The sequence below is a fragment of the Bombina bombina genome, chromosome 9 (assembly GCF_027579735.1).
Source record: "Bombina bombina isolate aBomBom1 chromosome 9, aBomBom1.pri, whole genome shotgun sequence".
NCBI lineage: Eukaryota > Metazoa > Chordata > Amphibia > Anura > Bombinatoridae > Bombina > Bombina bombina.
This window is the reverse complement of record NC_069507.1, coordinates 52,557,061-52,573,409: the sequence shown is the minus strand read 5'-3', so window position 1 is coordinate 52,573,409 and position 16,349 is coordinate 52,557,061. Positions and strand designations below refer to the sequence as shown.

General features: G+C 37.8%; 1 protein-coding gene across 1 annotated transcript in view; it reads left to right on the top strand.

The window, feature by feature from the left end:
- The window catches only part of LOC128640395 (heparan-alpha-glucosaminide N-acetyltransferase-like), a 623,176-nt gene that overhangs the window by 199,070 nt on the left and 407,757 nt on the right, over positions 1 to 16,349 (top strand). The window contains exons 7-8 of the mRNA XM_053692886.1: positions 3,143 to 3,164; positions 14,655 to 14,660. Coding sequence (XP_053548861.1) covers positions 3,143 to 3,164; positions 14,655 to 14,660 — 28 coding nt within the window. The remainder of the gene's footprint in view (positions 1 to 3,142; positions 3,165 to 14,654; positions 14,661 to 16,349) is intronic.

The window sequence follows — 16,349 nt, the reverse complement described above, 5'->3', positions numbered from 1 at the left end:
CCCATTGATTCCTATGGCATCCGCTGCCTCCAGGGCGGCAGATTGAAAACCAGGTATGCTGGGCCGGAATAGTGGCGAGCGTACCTGGTAGAAATTTGTTAACTAGCAAAAGTAGTCAGATAGTGCCGAATTTGCATTCGGAACATCTGTAGTGACGTAAGCATTAATCTGTGTCAGACTGAGACCGGCGGATCGTATGTTACGTCACAAATTTCTACTTTTGCCGGTCTGTAGGCTTTGATAAATGAGGGGAATCAAGCTCGCCACTAGTAGGCTGCGGAATTCCAGCGTATTTGCGGTTGACGGCTTGATAAATAGGCCTCATTGAATTTCGACTGAGTTCATAGCAACTTATTTACTTCTAGGTGTGCTCCAGCAAATAATCACCTAGATTACGAATTTTGTCTGTAATGGTGTGCGGTGCTAACGAGCAGTTTATGCTCACCGCTCACCTACAGACAGTGCTGGTATTACGGGTTTTTACAAACCCGGCATTAGCCGCAGAAAAGTGAGCGGAGAGCAAAATTTTGCTCCATATCTCACCTCAATACCAGTGTTGCTTACGTTAGCGGTGAGCTGGCTAAACGTGCTTGTGCACGATTTCCCCATAGGAATCAATGGGGCAGAGCCAGCTGAAAAAAACCCTGCAAAAAAGCAGCGTTCAGCTCCTAACGCAGCCCCATTGATTCCTATGGGAAAATAAAAGTTGTGTCTACACCTAACACCCTAACATGAACCCTGAGTCTAAACACCCCTAATCTTACATTATTAACCCCTAATTTAAGGAATTAATTTAATTATAGTGTAGTGTTAGGTGTATTTGTAACTTAGGTAAATGGTAAAATTGTCTTTATTTTAACTAGGTAGCTATTAAATAGTTAATAACTATTTAATAACTATTCTACCTAGTTAAAATAAATACAAAGTTGCCTGTAAAATAAAAATAAACCCTAAGCTAGATACAATGTAACTATTAGTTATATTGTAGCTATCTTAGGGTTTATATTATAGGTAAGTATTTATTTTTAAATAGGAATAATTTAGTTAATTGTAGTTATTTTATTTAGATTTATTTAAATTATATTTAAGTTAGGGGGGTGTTAGGGTTAGGGTTAGACTTAGATTTAGGGGTTAATAACTTTAATATAGTGGCGGCGACGTTGGGGGCGGCAGATTAGGGGTTAATAAATGTAGGTAGGTGTCGGCGATGTTAGGGAAAGCAGATTAGGGGTTAATAAAATTTAAATCGTTTTTGCGATGCGGAGTGCGGCGGTTTAGGGGTTAATATATTTATTATAGAAGCGGTGATGTCCGGTTCGGCAGATTAGGGGTTAAATTTTTTATTTTAGTGTTTGCGATGTGGGGGGGGGGGGCTTGGTTTAGGGGTTAATAGGTAGTTTATGGGCGTTAGTGAACTTTTTAGCACTTTAGTTAAGAGTTTTATGCTACGGCGTTACATCATAAAACTCTTAACTACTGACTTTAAAATGCGGTACCAGGCTTCACAGGAGAGGTTGTACCGCTCACTTTTTGGAAGACTCGTAATACCGGCGCTTTGCAAGTCCCATTGAAAAAATAGGATACGCAATTGACGTAAGTGGATTTGCGGTATTTTCGAGTCTGGACGAAAAAGTGAGCGGTACACCTGTACCTGCAAGACTCGTAATACCAGTGGGCATTAAAAATCAGCGTTGGGACCTCTCAACGCTGCTTTTTAAGGCTAACGTAAAACCCGTAATCTAGCAGAATGAGTGTTAAAGTATTTTATGCTACCAAAGCAAAAGTGGAGATAGATACAGCCATATAAGGAATTGTGTGGAGGGGAGTTAGAGCTGTACAATTCAGAAACTTAAAGAGTTAATGGTGAGGTACTGCAGTATAAATTTGCAGGTAAAGTAATTAAAGTACATAGTATTATATTTTATCTCTATCCCAATTTGTTTTATGTCCCTTTAAGAAGTCAAAGGACCACTAAACAGAATAGAATAGTATAATCAGTAAATATATAAGAAAAAAACAGTACAAAAGCACTTCTTTGAATTTCAAATAAGTAGTATATTTCTATCTGACAAATGTTAAAATTGGTTCTATTTTCCCTATCACTGCATCAAGTGACAGTCGTCAGCCAATCACAAAATGCATATATGTATATTCAGAAAGTGTGCACATGAAAAGACTGTGTGCACATTAACATAATGGAAGTGAATTTGAATGAATTGTTTCAAATCGAGTGCTCTATCTGAATCATGAACAATTAATTTTGACTTTAGTGTTCTTTTAAATGTTATTAATTAGATTTTTCTGTCTTTGGTGTTCCTTTAACGCTTTATACACTGGGTAGCAAGTGTGTAGCTGTAAAGAGACATGTTTTTCTGATTCAGATAAAGCAAAGAATTTTGTTTAAAAAAACTTCAATTTACTTTTGTTATCAAATGAATTTTGTTCTCTTTGTATCCATTGTTGAAAAGCAGGTGGTCATATAGCGCTCCAGACACATGCACACTCCTAAGCCTACCTACCTGCTTTTAAAACAAAGAATACCAAGAGAATGGAGTAAAATTGACAAGAGAAGTTCATTGGAAAGTTTTTTTTTTAAATATTATTTGCTCTGTCTTTTTATGAAATAAAATTTTGGGTTTGATGTCCCTTCGATAAGGATCCAGCACACTCTCTATTTTATTTAAACTGTAACATGACATTCACCTGTCATAATGTTTTTCTGGTATGGCTAACAAGGTGGCAGAAGTGACAATACTGAATCATCTTCTACATGTCAAAATCTGCAATGTAGTCTTGTCTGCAGCAGCATTTTACAAACTATTCTCTAAAGAGACCGAGCTAATGTGTTTTTACTTTACTTTGCATTTGTATCAAAATGTACCTTTTGCTGTTGTACCAAAAACAAACTGTAACCTCCGGATGTTGCGGTTGTGTTTTCTCATCATTTCTCTGACAGTTACTTACAGTGAGCGGTGTCTTAGGGAGGCCTAATGATAGGACAGACTTTGTTATGGAAGTTCATTTATCTCAATTAAATATAATCCTCTAGAGTTTGAGTGGAGACTTTGCAGTAAGTGGAGAGGGGATTTTTTTATGCAGCGCTGACGTCAGCAGGAAAAAGAAGCAGATGGCGGCCTTGTAGTCAGAACTGACACAAAATAACTGTCTGCATCTGATAAATTACGCACTGAAACTTCCATTTAATCCTAAGTATATTAAAGGCCATAATAGCTAGAGAAAATGTAACCTAAGCTACTGATTGTCATCGTGTTGGTCACTGGAGTCCATAGAGGGATGGAAAGTAAAGAAAATTGTTGCAAACTGAAGGCCAGATTACAAGTGCTAAATTATTGCACGCTCGAAAATGGGCAAATTTGCGGTAGCGATTAGTGCTCTGAAAATAAACCAAAGCTGAGACCTCTGGTTAATTTTCTAAATGTCCCCCAATTGCCCCAAACTTAAGTATTAGTTTTATTTCTTTTTAAAGAAAATAGCATTTACTTTTTTTAAAAAATTACTGCACTAGGCAGTATCTTGAGGCTAAAGTTGACTGGTGTGACTGGTCTATGGAACTGTGTGTTCCCTGTAAATATATATATGAATATATACATGCATATGTATGTATTAATATGTGTATATACACATATTAACATATAAATATATGTGTATAAAAGCATATACATATATTTACAAACTGCTGTCCATCACTGCACGACTTACCCCCTTCGCTGCGCTAGGTTTTCAGCCGTGTCTCACGGCATGAGAACGAGGCTCCCATTGTAGCCTAAGGAAGTGTGCAATTGCATGAGCTGGTATTACAAAGTGGAGCGCAAATATCGCTTTAGCAAAAGCGATATTTTACGCTCCACTTATAATCTGGCCCTGAATGTTTTTATCCCACTGTAAGAACCAACATATGCTAATGTACAAAACCGCAAAATATATTTATTACAAATGCTGCCATCTTGCTCTGTTAATTTTAAGGGTTGGGACTCTACATTGGAAATTAATGGAATGAGATTCACACCTTAAAGGGACAGGAAACCAAAAAAATATTCTTTCATAATTCATATACAGGATAAAATTTCCAATTTACTTCTGTTATCTAATTTGCTTTATTCTCTTGGTCTCCTTTGTTGAAGAAACAACAACGCACAAAGGTTATCCAATAACATGAGGCAAGTGCAGCCACCAATCATCAGCTTCTAGGTATGTGTTTCAACAATGGATACCAAGAGAATTAAACAAATTATGTAATAGAAGTAAATTGAAAAAAAAAATGTGTTTCATGTCCCTTTAATTAAAGGAACATTGTTTAATTTCTGATTAGGTTTTCATTATACATAACAACATATAAACTTTTATTTAGTTTGCCTTCTTTTCCTGTAGTTTACATAAACAAATTTACATTTTTACTGCCCCCAGAAAGACTGTTTTGCAATCTATGGAACTCAGGACCTTGAGCCTTCTGCTTGCTACACAGTGATTGTTTGATATGTGCAGATAGAGATAAATAAGGCAACACTCAAAATGCTTTTCAAGAGGTGTGTTCCTGGACTATGAAATAATACAAATATTGCTAACAAAATTCCACTAGAAATGCATTTCAAATATTTATTTTTATAGCAAGTATTTATATAATGTTTGTTTCATTTTTTATGCACAGAAAAAATACTGTAATGTCCCTTCAAAGCAATAATGTGTAGAAACATATATTTGAACAGTAGTTAATGGGACAAAAAGGTAAAAATTAAATATTAGTGGTTTAGATAAAGAGTGAAATTTTAAACAACTTTACAATTTACTTCTATTACCTAATTTGCTTCATTCTCTTGACATCCTTTGTTGAAAACCATACCTAGATAGGCTCAGGACCAGCAAAGCACTACTGAGCGCTAGCTGCTGATTATCTACACCTCTTGTCATTGGCTCACCAAATGTGTTCAGTTAACTCCTGGTAGTGTATTGCTGTTCTTTCAACGAAGTATACAAGAGAATTAAGCAAATTTGCTAAAATAAGTAAATTGTAAAGTTGCTTAAAATTGTTTGATCTATCTAAACATGAAAGAAAATTTTGGGTTTCATGTCCCTTTAACATCCAAAAAGCCCAATGAGGGTCAGAGTACAAGCGCTTTCACTCGTGCACAAACACTGCAGGAAGTAAAGTTTTAGGGCCAGATTACAAGTGGAGCTCTATTTAGCGCTTACGCTAGAGCACTAATTGCACAAGAAGTAAACTTTTTTCGTTGGGTTGCGCTCGTATTATGAGTTGAAAGTAAAAAGTTTGTGCTCTTGTGCTAACCCGACGTGCGCAAATAGCTTACTTCTAGTGCAATTAGAATATTGCACGTTCACGATAACATATTCCCCCATAGAAGTCAATGGAGAAAAAAAAGTGGAAAAAAAAACCTAACACCCTACTTGAGCACTAACCCAATCGCATATTCTCAAGTGCCCTAACCCAAACACATATTTTCAAGTGCGTTAACCTGACATGAAAATATGAATATTTCACATTCTATTGTTAATCACATAGAAGAATATGTTCTATGTATTCAGAAATACATACATTGTTTTGCACTTGTCTGAAACGTTTTTTGTGCCTGAAGTCTAGTGTTTGAGGTTTTGGAGACATTTTCTGTTTTAACATTTTATATTGAATAAATTTGAAACAATAACAATACAGACATCCTGTTCCATACTCTGGGAGGTGCCAAGTTTACCAATACGACCTACCTTACCTCATATTGATTGAGAGTTCTTGAAATAGAAACGCTATATCCGGTAGCCATGGTAACCGCCGGACCTGCGTAGTGGTGCAGTGGAGACGCCGTGGAGCTCCGGTTTCTTCGCGGGTGTTGGTGAAGGGATAATACATTTTTTTGTTGGACTTGGATTTACAACCTGAGGGGTTCCTAACAAGCAGCCAGCGCTACTCGTAGAAAATCAGACTTAACAAGAGGAAAAGGCTCTATTTATACTTATTTCAGATAAGCTTATCGCTATTTTATGACCATATTATTTTGGTGTTCTTTTTTATGATTCTAAACTTGAATTGGAGTAGAGTGTTTGTATGCGCGCAGCTATTTTCAGCAAAAATAAATAAATATATATATATATATATATATACACATGAATATATATAAGTATAGATATATACATATATATATATATGTTTAGGAATACCTATTTATAAATACAAAGAACATATTATGCTATGTGCAGAACATTTGAATGTGAAATATTTTCAGTAATTTCTTATATATATATATGTATGTATACACATAGTATATATGTATATATATTTCTATATGTGTGTACATATATGTGTTTAAATGTGTATATATCGCCTTCAGGAAAGTTCTCCTCTGTGAAAAGCACAATTGTGCTAAGAGAGGCTGCTCCCAGGTGGTAACTCGCCAGAGAACAAGCTACTGGGCTATTGTTCCGGGTAGAGTGATTTTGTTCTGTATGTATTTGATATTAAAGGGACACTGAACCCAATTGTTTTCTTTCATGATTCAGCTAGAGCAGCAATTTTAAGCAACTTTCTAATTTACTCCTATATTAAATTTGTTCCTCGTTCTCTTTGTTTTATTTATTTGAAAAAGTAGGAATGCAAGCTTACGAGCCGGCCCATCTTTGGATTAGCACCTGGGTAGCGTTTGCTGATTGGTGGCTAAATACAGTCTGTCTATCTATATATCGATCCGTCTATCTATCGATCTATCTATCTATCTATCTATCTATCTATCTATCTATCTATCTATCTATCGATCTGTCTGTCTATCTATCTATCTATCCATCTATCTATCTATCTATCTATCTATCTATCTATCTATCTATCTATCTATCTATCTATCTATCTATCTATCTATCTATCTATCTATCGGTCTGTCTGTCTATCTATCTATCTATCTATCTATCTATCTATCTATCTATCTATCTATCTATCTATCTATCTATCTATCTATCTCTCTATCTATCTGTCTGTCTGTCTGTCTGTCTGTCTATCTATCCATTTATATATCTGTCTGTCTATCTATTTGTCGATCTGTCTGTCTATCTATCTGTCTGTCTGTCTGTCTATCTACCTGCTATGTATTTCTGCTCCTGAGGAGAACATGGTTGGTGAGCTAATCACACAAATATCTGGCTGCTACAGGGCTTTATGAGTTGTAATTCCTTTACTGCACAGTGCACAACTGTTCTAGCCCTGAAGCATAACACAGCTGCTGATTAACAACTACGTGTATCGGGAGTCTTGAGAGGACATGGATTACCCCTTTTCAAGGTTAAACAAAAAGGATCACAAATCAGTCACATCTGATTGCATGTAGTCCTACTCAATCAATAATTACTAGTTATTGGTTAAATTGTTTAATAAAAACAAAAACTGGAAACCTGGAATTAACTATTAGGGATGTGTATTTTGATTCTTAATTAGGATCCGAATGTGGAAAAAGGCGGCCTCTCACAGCATTCGGCTATTTTCGGAGCTGTATTTCAAATTGTTAAAGTTTAACACACTAAGATCTGGATTTGCACAAATTTTAGTGTGTTGCACATTCACAAGTAGAAAAATAGCCAAATGCCACAAGCGCGGCCACCTTCCACATTTAAATTTTAATGAAGGATCTGACTGCATATCCCTATGAATTATTATCACTTTCTATTGCGTACTTAGATACACCTTAAAGTTAAAGACCATTGAAACAAATAAAGGGGACTTTAATTCATGAAGTAAAAAAAAACTTCATGCTGAAAGCTCCTTAATTTGTGTTAAGCGTTGCCGCAATGAGCTTCTCAGGCAGCCCATACCAGAATGCTAATTTGCTGAGGTGATGTTTCCACCTCTCAACAAATAGCGTGCGGGAAATCCGGCGCCACAGGGAGACAAGCCGGATTTCCCACGCGGCTATTGTCTAAGAGGTGAAAACATCACCTCTCAAGCAAAATAGTGTTCTGCTGTGGGCTGCGAACGCTTGAAACAAATAAAGGAGCTTTCCGCATGAAGTATTTTATACTTCATAAATGAAAGTCCCCTTTATTTGTCCCAATAGTCCATCCTAGTGTTTCACAAACGCTAGGATTGAATTTAACTTTAAATGCTATAGAAATTAGATGTGCAATTTCAGATATTCAGGACTCGTCCAAAAGCATAGTAGGCAACGATGTTCTAGTATTTTTGGAGCTAGATTGTTTCATCTAATAGTGCAATACGCAAAGATCTGTGCAAATCTATATCTTCTGGATATCTGAAAGGGCACAAGTCTAATAGAAATCACTGAATGGAGGGTAAACTGAGGCTTATTAAAGGGATGCTAAACCCATTTTTTTTTCTTTCATGATTTAGTAGAGCATGCAATTTTCTAATTTACTCCTATTATCAAACTTCCTTCGTTCTCTTGCTTTCTTCATTTGAAAAAGCAGGAACCTAAGTTTAGGATTCGGCTCATTTTTGGTTTAGAACCTGGGTAGTCCTTTGTGATTGGTGACTAAATGTACAGCGGCTTTATGCATTTGTGTTATCCAACATGATTTTGTTTGCTGGGGGCCCTAATAGAAATCTCTTACTTAAGGAAATCTAAAGTGCAAGAAAGGCTTTACACACACACAGTATCCAACATAATTACTGTAGTGAGAACCATACTAATGCCTGCACAATAAAATGTAAACAATGACATATATAGCAGTGCAAAAGTAATAGTAGTATGGAAGCACAATTTATTGCACTCAACCTGGGCCATAGCTAGGGGAGAGCACTAAGTATGTACCTTTAGTTTAGTAGGTGAGCAGCATTTATGGATGTTTCAGATAAGCAATCAAGCATTTCAGTGGTTAAAAGCAGAGGATACAATGATAGATAGATAGATAATTTCATTTTCTTAATTAGAAAACTTAGGTTAAACAAACAGCTTTGGAAAACAGGTGCTTGGCACCAGCGCCCGTCAATCTCCCCTTTATTGCACTCTTATCTGCTTGTCATCATCCAATCAGAACACTGCCTCATCTAAATTATCCTTGAAGTCCTCTGGGCATGGCAGAGACCCATTACTAACAAAGCCCCTTAATCCTGTTATATTCAAGAGATAAGAGTTCATTTCCTGAAGAGCTTTTACTATTAGAGAAATCAGGAATGCATAGCTGTAGACTATTACCTCCTTCTGAAAGAAGCCTTACTTTATGTTATGGTCTTATCATCAGCATAAGTAATGGAAGTATTTGTGACTGTACTCTTGCTTAAAGGGACAGTATACTCCAGCATTGTTATTGTTTAAAAAGGTAGATAATCCCTTTATTACCCATTCCTTTGTTTTGCATAACCAACAGTTATAATAATACACTTTTTACCTCTGTAATTCCCTTGTATCTATGCCTTTGCAGACTGCCCCCTTATTTCAGTTCTTTTGCCAGACTTGGATTTTTAAGGCAATCAATGCTGTCACCATTAATCCATCTAATGAAATGCTTGTGCAATGCTGCCCCCTACACATTCCCGGTCAATCGGCTGCTAGCAAGGAGTATCAATCATCTTAAGACCACTGCTTTTTAAATCCTGTTTCCGGTGAGCCAGAATGCTTGCGCGGAATAAGCAGCGTCTGCTGCTTGATAAATGTACCCCTTAGACATTAGCATATGATCCTACCTAGGTTTAGCTTTAAAAAAAGACAGGCACAGTATGAATTAAATGGGTAGCAGGACACAGTAATTAGGTAGTAGCCAGCAGGAACAGTGTGAATGAAATGGTTAGCAGGACACAGTATGTAGGTAGAAGCCAGTAGGCACAGTATGAATGATATGGTTAGCAGGACGCAGTATGTAGGTAGTAGCCAGCAGGCTCAGTGTTATTGAAATGGTTAGCAGGACACAGTATGTAGGTAGTAGCCAGCAGGGTCAGTACAAATGAAATGGTTAGCAGGACACAGTATGTATGTAGTAGCCAGCAGGCACAGTATGCATAAAATGGTTAGCAGGACACAGTATGTAGGTAGTAGCCTGCAGGCACAGTATGAATTATATAGTTAGCAGGACACAGTATGTAGGTAGTAGCCAGCAGGCTCAGTATGTATGAAATGGTTAGCAGGACACAGTATATAGGTAGTTACCAGTAGGCACAGTATGAATTAAATAGCAGCACACAGTATGTAGGTAGTAGCCAGCAGGTTCAGTATGTATGAATGGTTAGCAGGACACAGTAAGTAGGTAGTAGCCGGTAGGCACAATATGTATGAAATTGTTAGCAGGACACAGTATGTAGGTAGTACCCAGCAGGCACAGTATGAATTATATAGTTAGCAGGACACAGTATGTAGGTAGTAGCCAGCAGGCTCAGTATGTATTAAATGGTTAGCAGGACACAGTATATAGGTAGTTACCAGTAGGCACAGTATGAATTAAATAGCAGCACACAGTATGTAGGTAGTAGCCAGCAGGTTCAGTATGTATGAAATGGTTAGCAGGAGACAGTAAGTAGGTAGTAGCCGGTAGCCATAATATGTATGAAATTGTTAGCAGGACACAGTATGTAGGTAGTACCCAGCAGGTTTAGTATGCATGAAATGGTTAGCAGGACGCAGTATGTAGGTAGTAGCCAGCAGGCTCAGTGTTAATGAAATGGTTAGCAGGACACATAATGTAGGTAGTAGCCAGCAGGCACAGTATGCATGAAATGGTTAGCAGGGCACGGTATGTAGGTAGAAGCCGGCAGGCACAGTATGAACTAAATAGTTAGCAGGACACAGTATGTAGGTAGTAGCCAGCAGGCTCCGTATGTATGAAATGGTTAGCAGGACACAGTAAATAGGTAGTAGCCAGTAGACACAATATGTATGAAATAGTTAGCAGGACACAGTATGTAGGTAAGTAGGAATGAAATGGTTAGCAGGACATAGTACAGTATTTACTGTAGGTAGTAGCCAGCAGGCACAGTTTGTAAGAAATGGTTAGCAGGACAAAGTATATAGGTAGTATCCAGCAGGCACAGGGGGGTAGTTATCATCGTGTCAACTTTCCTGCCTTCGCAGGCCCAATACGCCCGCCTAAGCTCGCCTACCTTCGCCGCCGCGGACCTGAAAAAATACGCCTAAGTTATCAAATAAAGCTGTCAAAAAGCCGGGGGCGATGAGCAGCGGACTGTGAGAGTTATCACTCATCCGATCTCGCTGCTCTTCGGCTGTTTGACAGCTTTATTGCTAGCCTGTCACTAAGCACCCACACTAAACTACACTGTTCTACCCACTATACCGGCGCCCCCGGAGCCCCCCACAACTAAATAAAGTTACTAACCCCTAAACCGCCGCTCCTAGACCCCGCCGCAAGTCTTATAAATGTATTAACCCCTAAACTGCCGCTCCCGGACACCGCTGCCACCTACATTATACCTAGTAACCCCTATCCTGCCCCCCCTATACCGTCGCCCTCTATAATAAAGTTATTAACCCCTATCCTGCTGATCCCGCACCTCGCCGCAACTAAATAAATAGTTTAACCACTAAACCGCCGCACCCTGAACCCGCCGCAACCTATATTAAATTTATTAACCCCTATCCTACCCCCCCTACACCGTCGCCACCTATAATAAATTTATTAACCCCTATCCTGCCCCCCACTACACCGCCGCCACTGTAATAAAATTATTAACCCCTAAACCTAAGTCTAACACTAACCCTAACACCCCCCTAACTTAAATATAAATTAAATACATCTAAATCATATTTCTATTATTAACTAAGTTAATCCTATTTAAAACTAAATACTTACCTTTAAAATAAACCCTAATATAGCTACAATATAAATAATAATTATATTGTAGCTATCTTAGGATTTATTTTTATTTTACAGGTACCTTTCAATTTATTTTAACTAGGTACAATAGCTATTAAATAGTTATTAACTATTTAATAGCTTACCTAGCTAAAATAAAGAGAAATGTACCTGTAAACTAAAAACTAACCTAAGTTACAATTACACCTAACACTACACTATACTTTAATAAATTATTCCTATTTAAAACTAAATACTTACCTGTAAAATAAACCCTAAGATAGCTACAATATAATTAATAATTACATTGTAGCTGTCTTAGGATTTATATTTATTTTACAGGTAACTTTGTATTTATTTTAGCTAGTTAGAATAGTTATTAAATAGTTATTAACTATTTAATAACTACCTAGCTAAAAGAAATACAAAATTACCTGTAAAATAAATCCTAACCTAAGTTACAATTAAACCTAACACTACACTATCATTAAATAAATTAAATAAATTAACTACAAATATCTACAATTAAATACAATTACATAAACTAACTAAAGTACAAAAAATAAAAAAAGCTAAGTTACAAAAAAAAAAAAAAAGTTACAAACATTTAAAAAAATATTACAACAATTTTAAGCTACTTACACCTAATCTAAGGCCCCTAATAAAATAACAAACCCCCCAAAATAAAAAAATGCCGTACCCTATTCTACATTAAAAAAGTTCAAAGCTCTTTTACCTTACCAGCCCTTAAAAGGGCCTTTTGTGGGGGCATGCCCCAAATAATTCAGCTCTTTTGCCTGTAAAAGAAAAATACAACCCCCCCAACTTTAAAACCCACCACCCACATACCCCTAATCTAACCCAAACCCCCCTTAAAATAACCTAACACTAATCCCCTGAAGATCATCCTACCTTTAGTCGTCTTCACTCAGCCGAGCCACCGATGGAACTGAAGAGGAGACCCGGACCGGCAGAAGTGATCATCCAAGGGGCGCTGAAGAAATCTTCCATCCGATGAAGTGATCCTCCAAGCGGCACTAAAGAAATCTTCCATCCGGGCGATGTCATCTTCCAAGAGGCGCTGAAGAAGTCTTCTTTCCGGGCGAGGTCCTCTTCGAAGCCGGGTCTTGAATCTTCATCCCGCCGACGCGGAACATCCTTCTTTCCCGACGGACTACCGACGAATGAAGGCTCCTTTAAGGAACGTCATCCAAGATGGCGTCCCTTCAATTCCGATTGGCTGATAGGATTCTATCAGCCAATCGGAATTAAGATAGGAAAAATCTGATTGGCTGATTGAATCAGCCAATCAGATTCAAGTTCAATCCGATTGGCTGATCCAGTCAGCCAATCAGATTGAGCTCGCATTCTATTGGCTGATCGGAACAGCCAATAGAATGCGAGCTCAATCTGATTGGCTGACTGGATCAGCCAATGGGATTGAACTTGAATCTGATTGGCTGATTCAATCAGATTTTTCCTACCTTATTTCCGATTGGCTGATCCTATCAGCCAATCGGAATTGAAGGGACGCCATCTTGGATGACGTCCCTTAAAGGAGCCTTCATTCGTCGGTAGTCCGTCGGGAAAGAAGGATGCTCCGCGTTGGTGGGATGAAGATTCAAGACCCGGCTTCGAAGATGACCTCGCCCGGATAGAAGACTTCTTCAGCGCCTCTTGGAAGATGACATCGCCGGATGGAAGATTTCTTCAGCGCCGCTTGGAGGATCACTTCATTGGATGGAAGATTTCTTCAGCGCCCCTTGGATGATCACTTCTGCTGGTCCGGGTCTCCTCTTCAGTTCCATCGGTGGCTTGGCTGAGTGAAGACGACTAAAGGTAGGATGATCTTCAGGTGATTAGTGTTAGGTTATTTTAAGGGGGGTTTGGGTTAGATTAGGGGTATGTGGGTGGTGGGTTTTAATGTTGGGGGGGGTTGTATTTTTCTTTTACAGGCAAAAGAGCTGAATTCTTTGGGGCATGCCCCCACAAAAGGCCCTTTTAAGGGCTGGTAAGGTAAAAGAGCTTTAAACTTTTTTAATGTAGAATAGGGTAGGGCATTTTTTTATTTGGGGGGGGGTTGTTATTTTATTAGGGGGCTTAGATTAGGTGTAAGTAGCTTAAAATTGTTGTAATATTTTTTTAAATGTTTGTAACTTATTTTTTTTATTTTTTGTAACTTAGCTTTTTTTATTTTTTGTACTTTAGTTAGTTTATGTAATTGTATTTAATTGTAGTTATTTGTAGTTAATTTATTTAATTTATTTAATGATAGTGTAGTATTAGGTTTAATTGTAACTTAGGTTAGGATTTATTTTACAGGTAATTTTGTATTTCTTTTAGCTAGGTAGTTATTAAATAGTTAATAACTATTTAATAACTATTCTAACTAGCTAAAATAAATACAAAGTTACCTGTAAAATAAATATAAATCCTAAGATAGCTACAATGTAATTATTAATTATATTTTAGCTATCTTAGGGTTTATTTTACAGGTAAGTATTTAGTTTTAAATAGGATTAATTTAGTTCATAATAGAAATATGATTTAGATTTATTTAATTAATATTTAAGTTAGGGGGTGTTAGGGTTAGTGTTAGACTTTTAGGGGTTTAGGGGTTAATAATTTTATTACAGTGGCGGCGGTGTAGTGGGGGGCAGGATAGGGGTTAATAAATGTATTATAGGTGGCGACGGTGTAGGGGGGGCAGATTAGGGGTTAATAAATTTAATATAGGTTGCGGCAGGGTCAGGGAGCGGCGGTTTAGGGGTTAAACTATTTATTTATTTGCGGCGAGGTGCGGGATCGGCAGGATAGGGGTTAATAACTTTATTATAGAGGGCAGCGGTATGGGGGGGCAGGATAAGGGGTTACTAGGTATCATGTAGGTGGCGGTTTGGCTCCGGGAGCGGCGGTTTAGGGGTTAATATGTATAGAGTAGCTTGCGGTGGGCTCCGTGAGCGGCGGTTTAGGGGTTAATCATTTTATTTAGTTGCGGCAGTGTAGGGGGGGGCAGATTAGGGGTGTTTAGACTCGGGGTACATGTTAGGGTGTTAGGTGTAGACAGCTCCCATAGAAATCAATGGGATGTCTGGCAGCAGCGAACTTGTACTTTCGCTATGGTCAGACTCCCATTGATTCCTATGGGATCCGCCGCCTCCAGGGTAGCGGTTTGAAAACCAGGTACGCTGGGCCGTAAAAGTGCCGAGCGTACCTGCTAGTTTTTTGAGAACTAGCAAAAGTAGTCACATTGTGCCGCACTTGTGTGCGGAACATCTGGAGTGACGTAAGAATCGATCTGTGTCGGACTGAGTCCGGCGGATCGAAGTTTACGTCACAAAATTCTACTTTTGCCGGTCTCTAGCCTTCGATAACTAAGGCGAATCAGCCTCGCCACAAATACGCTGCGGAATTCCAGCATATTTGAGGTTGACGGCTTGATAACTACCCCCCACAGTATGCATGAAATGTCTGTCACACAATAGTGTGGTTGCAGTGACCAGCTAGCCACCCGTGTAAGGATATAATACACAAATTCAACTTTTATTTCCCTTTAATTTGCTTAATTAAGTTCCCATCAGTATGGATACCATAGGCATTCGTGTCTACAAATGAAGAAAACAATAATGGTCTTATAAACATGTTTTCTTCTCAGTGCTATTTTTCAGCCACAGAGGCTACAAACTTGTGCTTGCCGGTTCAGGGCCAGCTATCAGGCATCTGGGAATGACAAGCTGATCCATCACAGGGAATTAGGTAGCACATCCTTCCTGCTCTGCTTATACTGTAATTCAATCTCATCTGAAGCCCAAGACCGGCTGAGGGTGAAAAACCTCCTCTTCTAATAAAGGATCTGTGCTATTTACCATCATGCAAACACTAATGTCTAAGGTGCCTTGGGAATAGCAAACACGGGTGCCCTACGCATAGAGCGAAGCTCTGACCAGAGCTGCTGATGTTTTAAAATAAACTTCAGTAAAGTAACTTTATGTTTTATGGTGTTTCTTGACAAATTACTATTTCAGTGTTTGTTTGTTTTTTCTGTAATGTGTATTCCAGTGGGGGTCCTGGGAGCAGCTGGGCACCTGCAATCATTATTCTATACCGAGTTACCAAAGGTATCACTAGCTGTATATAAAGCAGTCCCCTTTTTTTTACATGTCATATACTCTACCTAGAGCAGGAAGAGAATTGTGTATATGCACTTGTGTGTACATATGTAAGCATGAGAGTATGTGTATGTGTGCGTTTGTTTGTGTAATTGTTTGCATTAGAGTGTGTATATATAATATATATATATATATATATATATATATATATATATATATATATATATATATATATATATATATATATATATATATATGTAGATGTGTATGTGTATATACAGGTGAAACTCGAAAAATTAGAATATCGTGCAAAAGTTAATTTATTTCACTAATGCAACTTAAAAGGTGAAACTAATATATGAGATAGATTTGTCATAATTGTGATGATTATGGCTTATAGCTCATGAAAACCCCAAATTCACAATCTCAGAAAATTAGAAAGTTATGTGGAAGGGAAAAGTGTGGAAGAAAAAG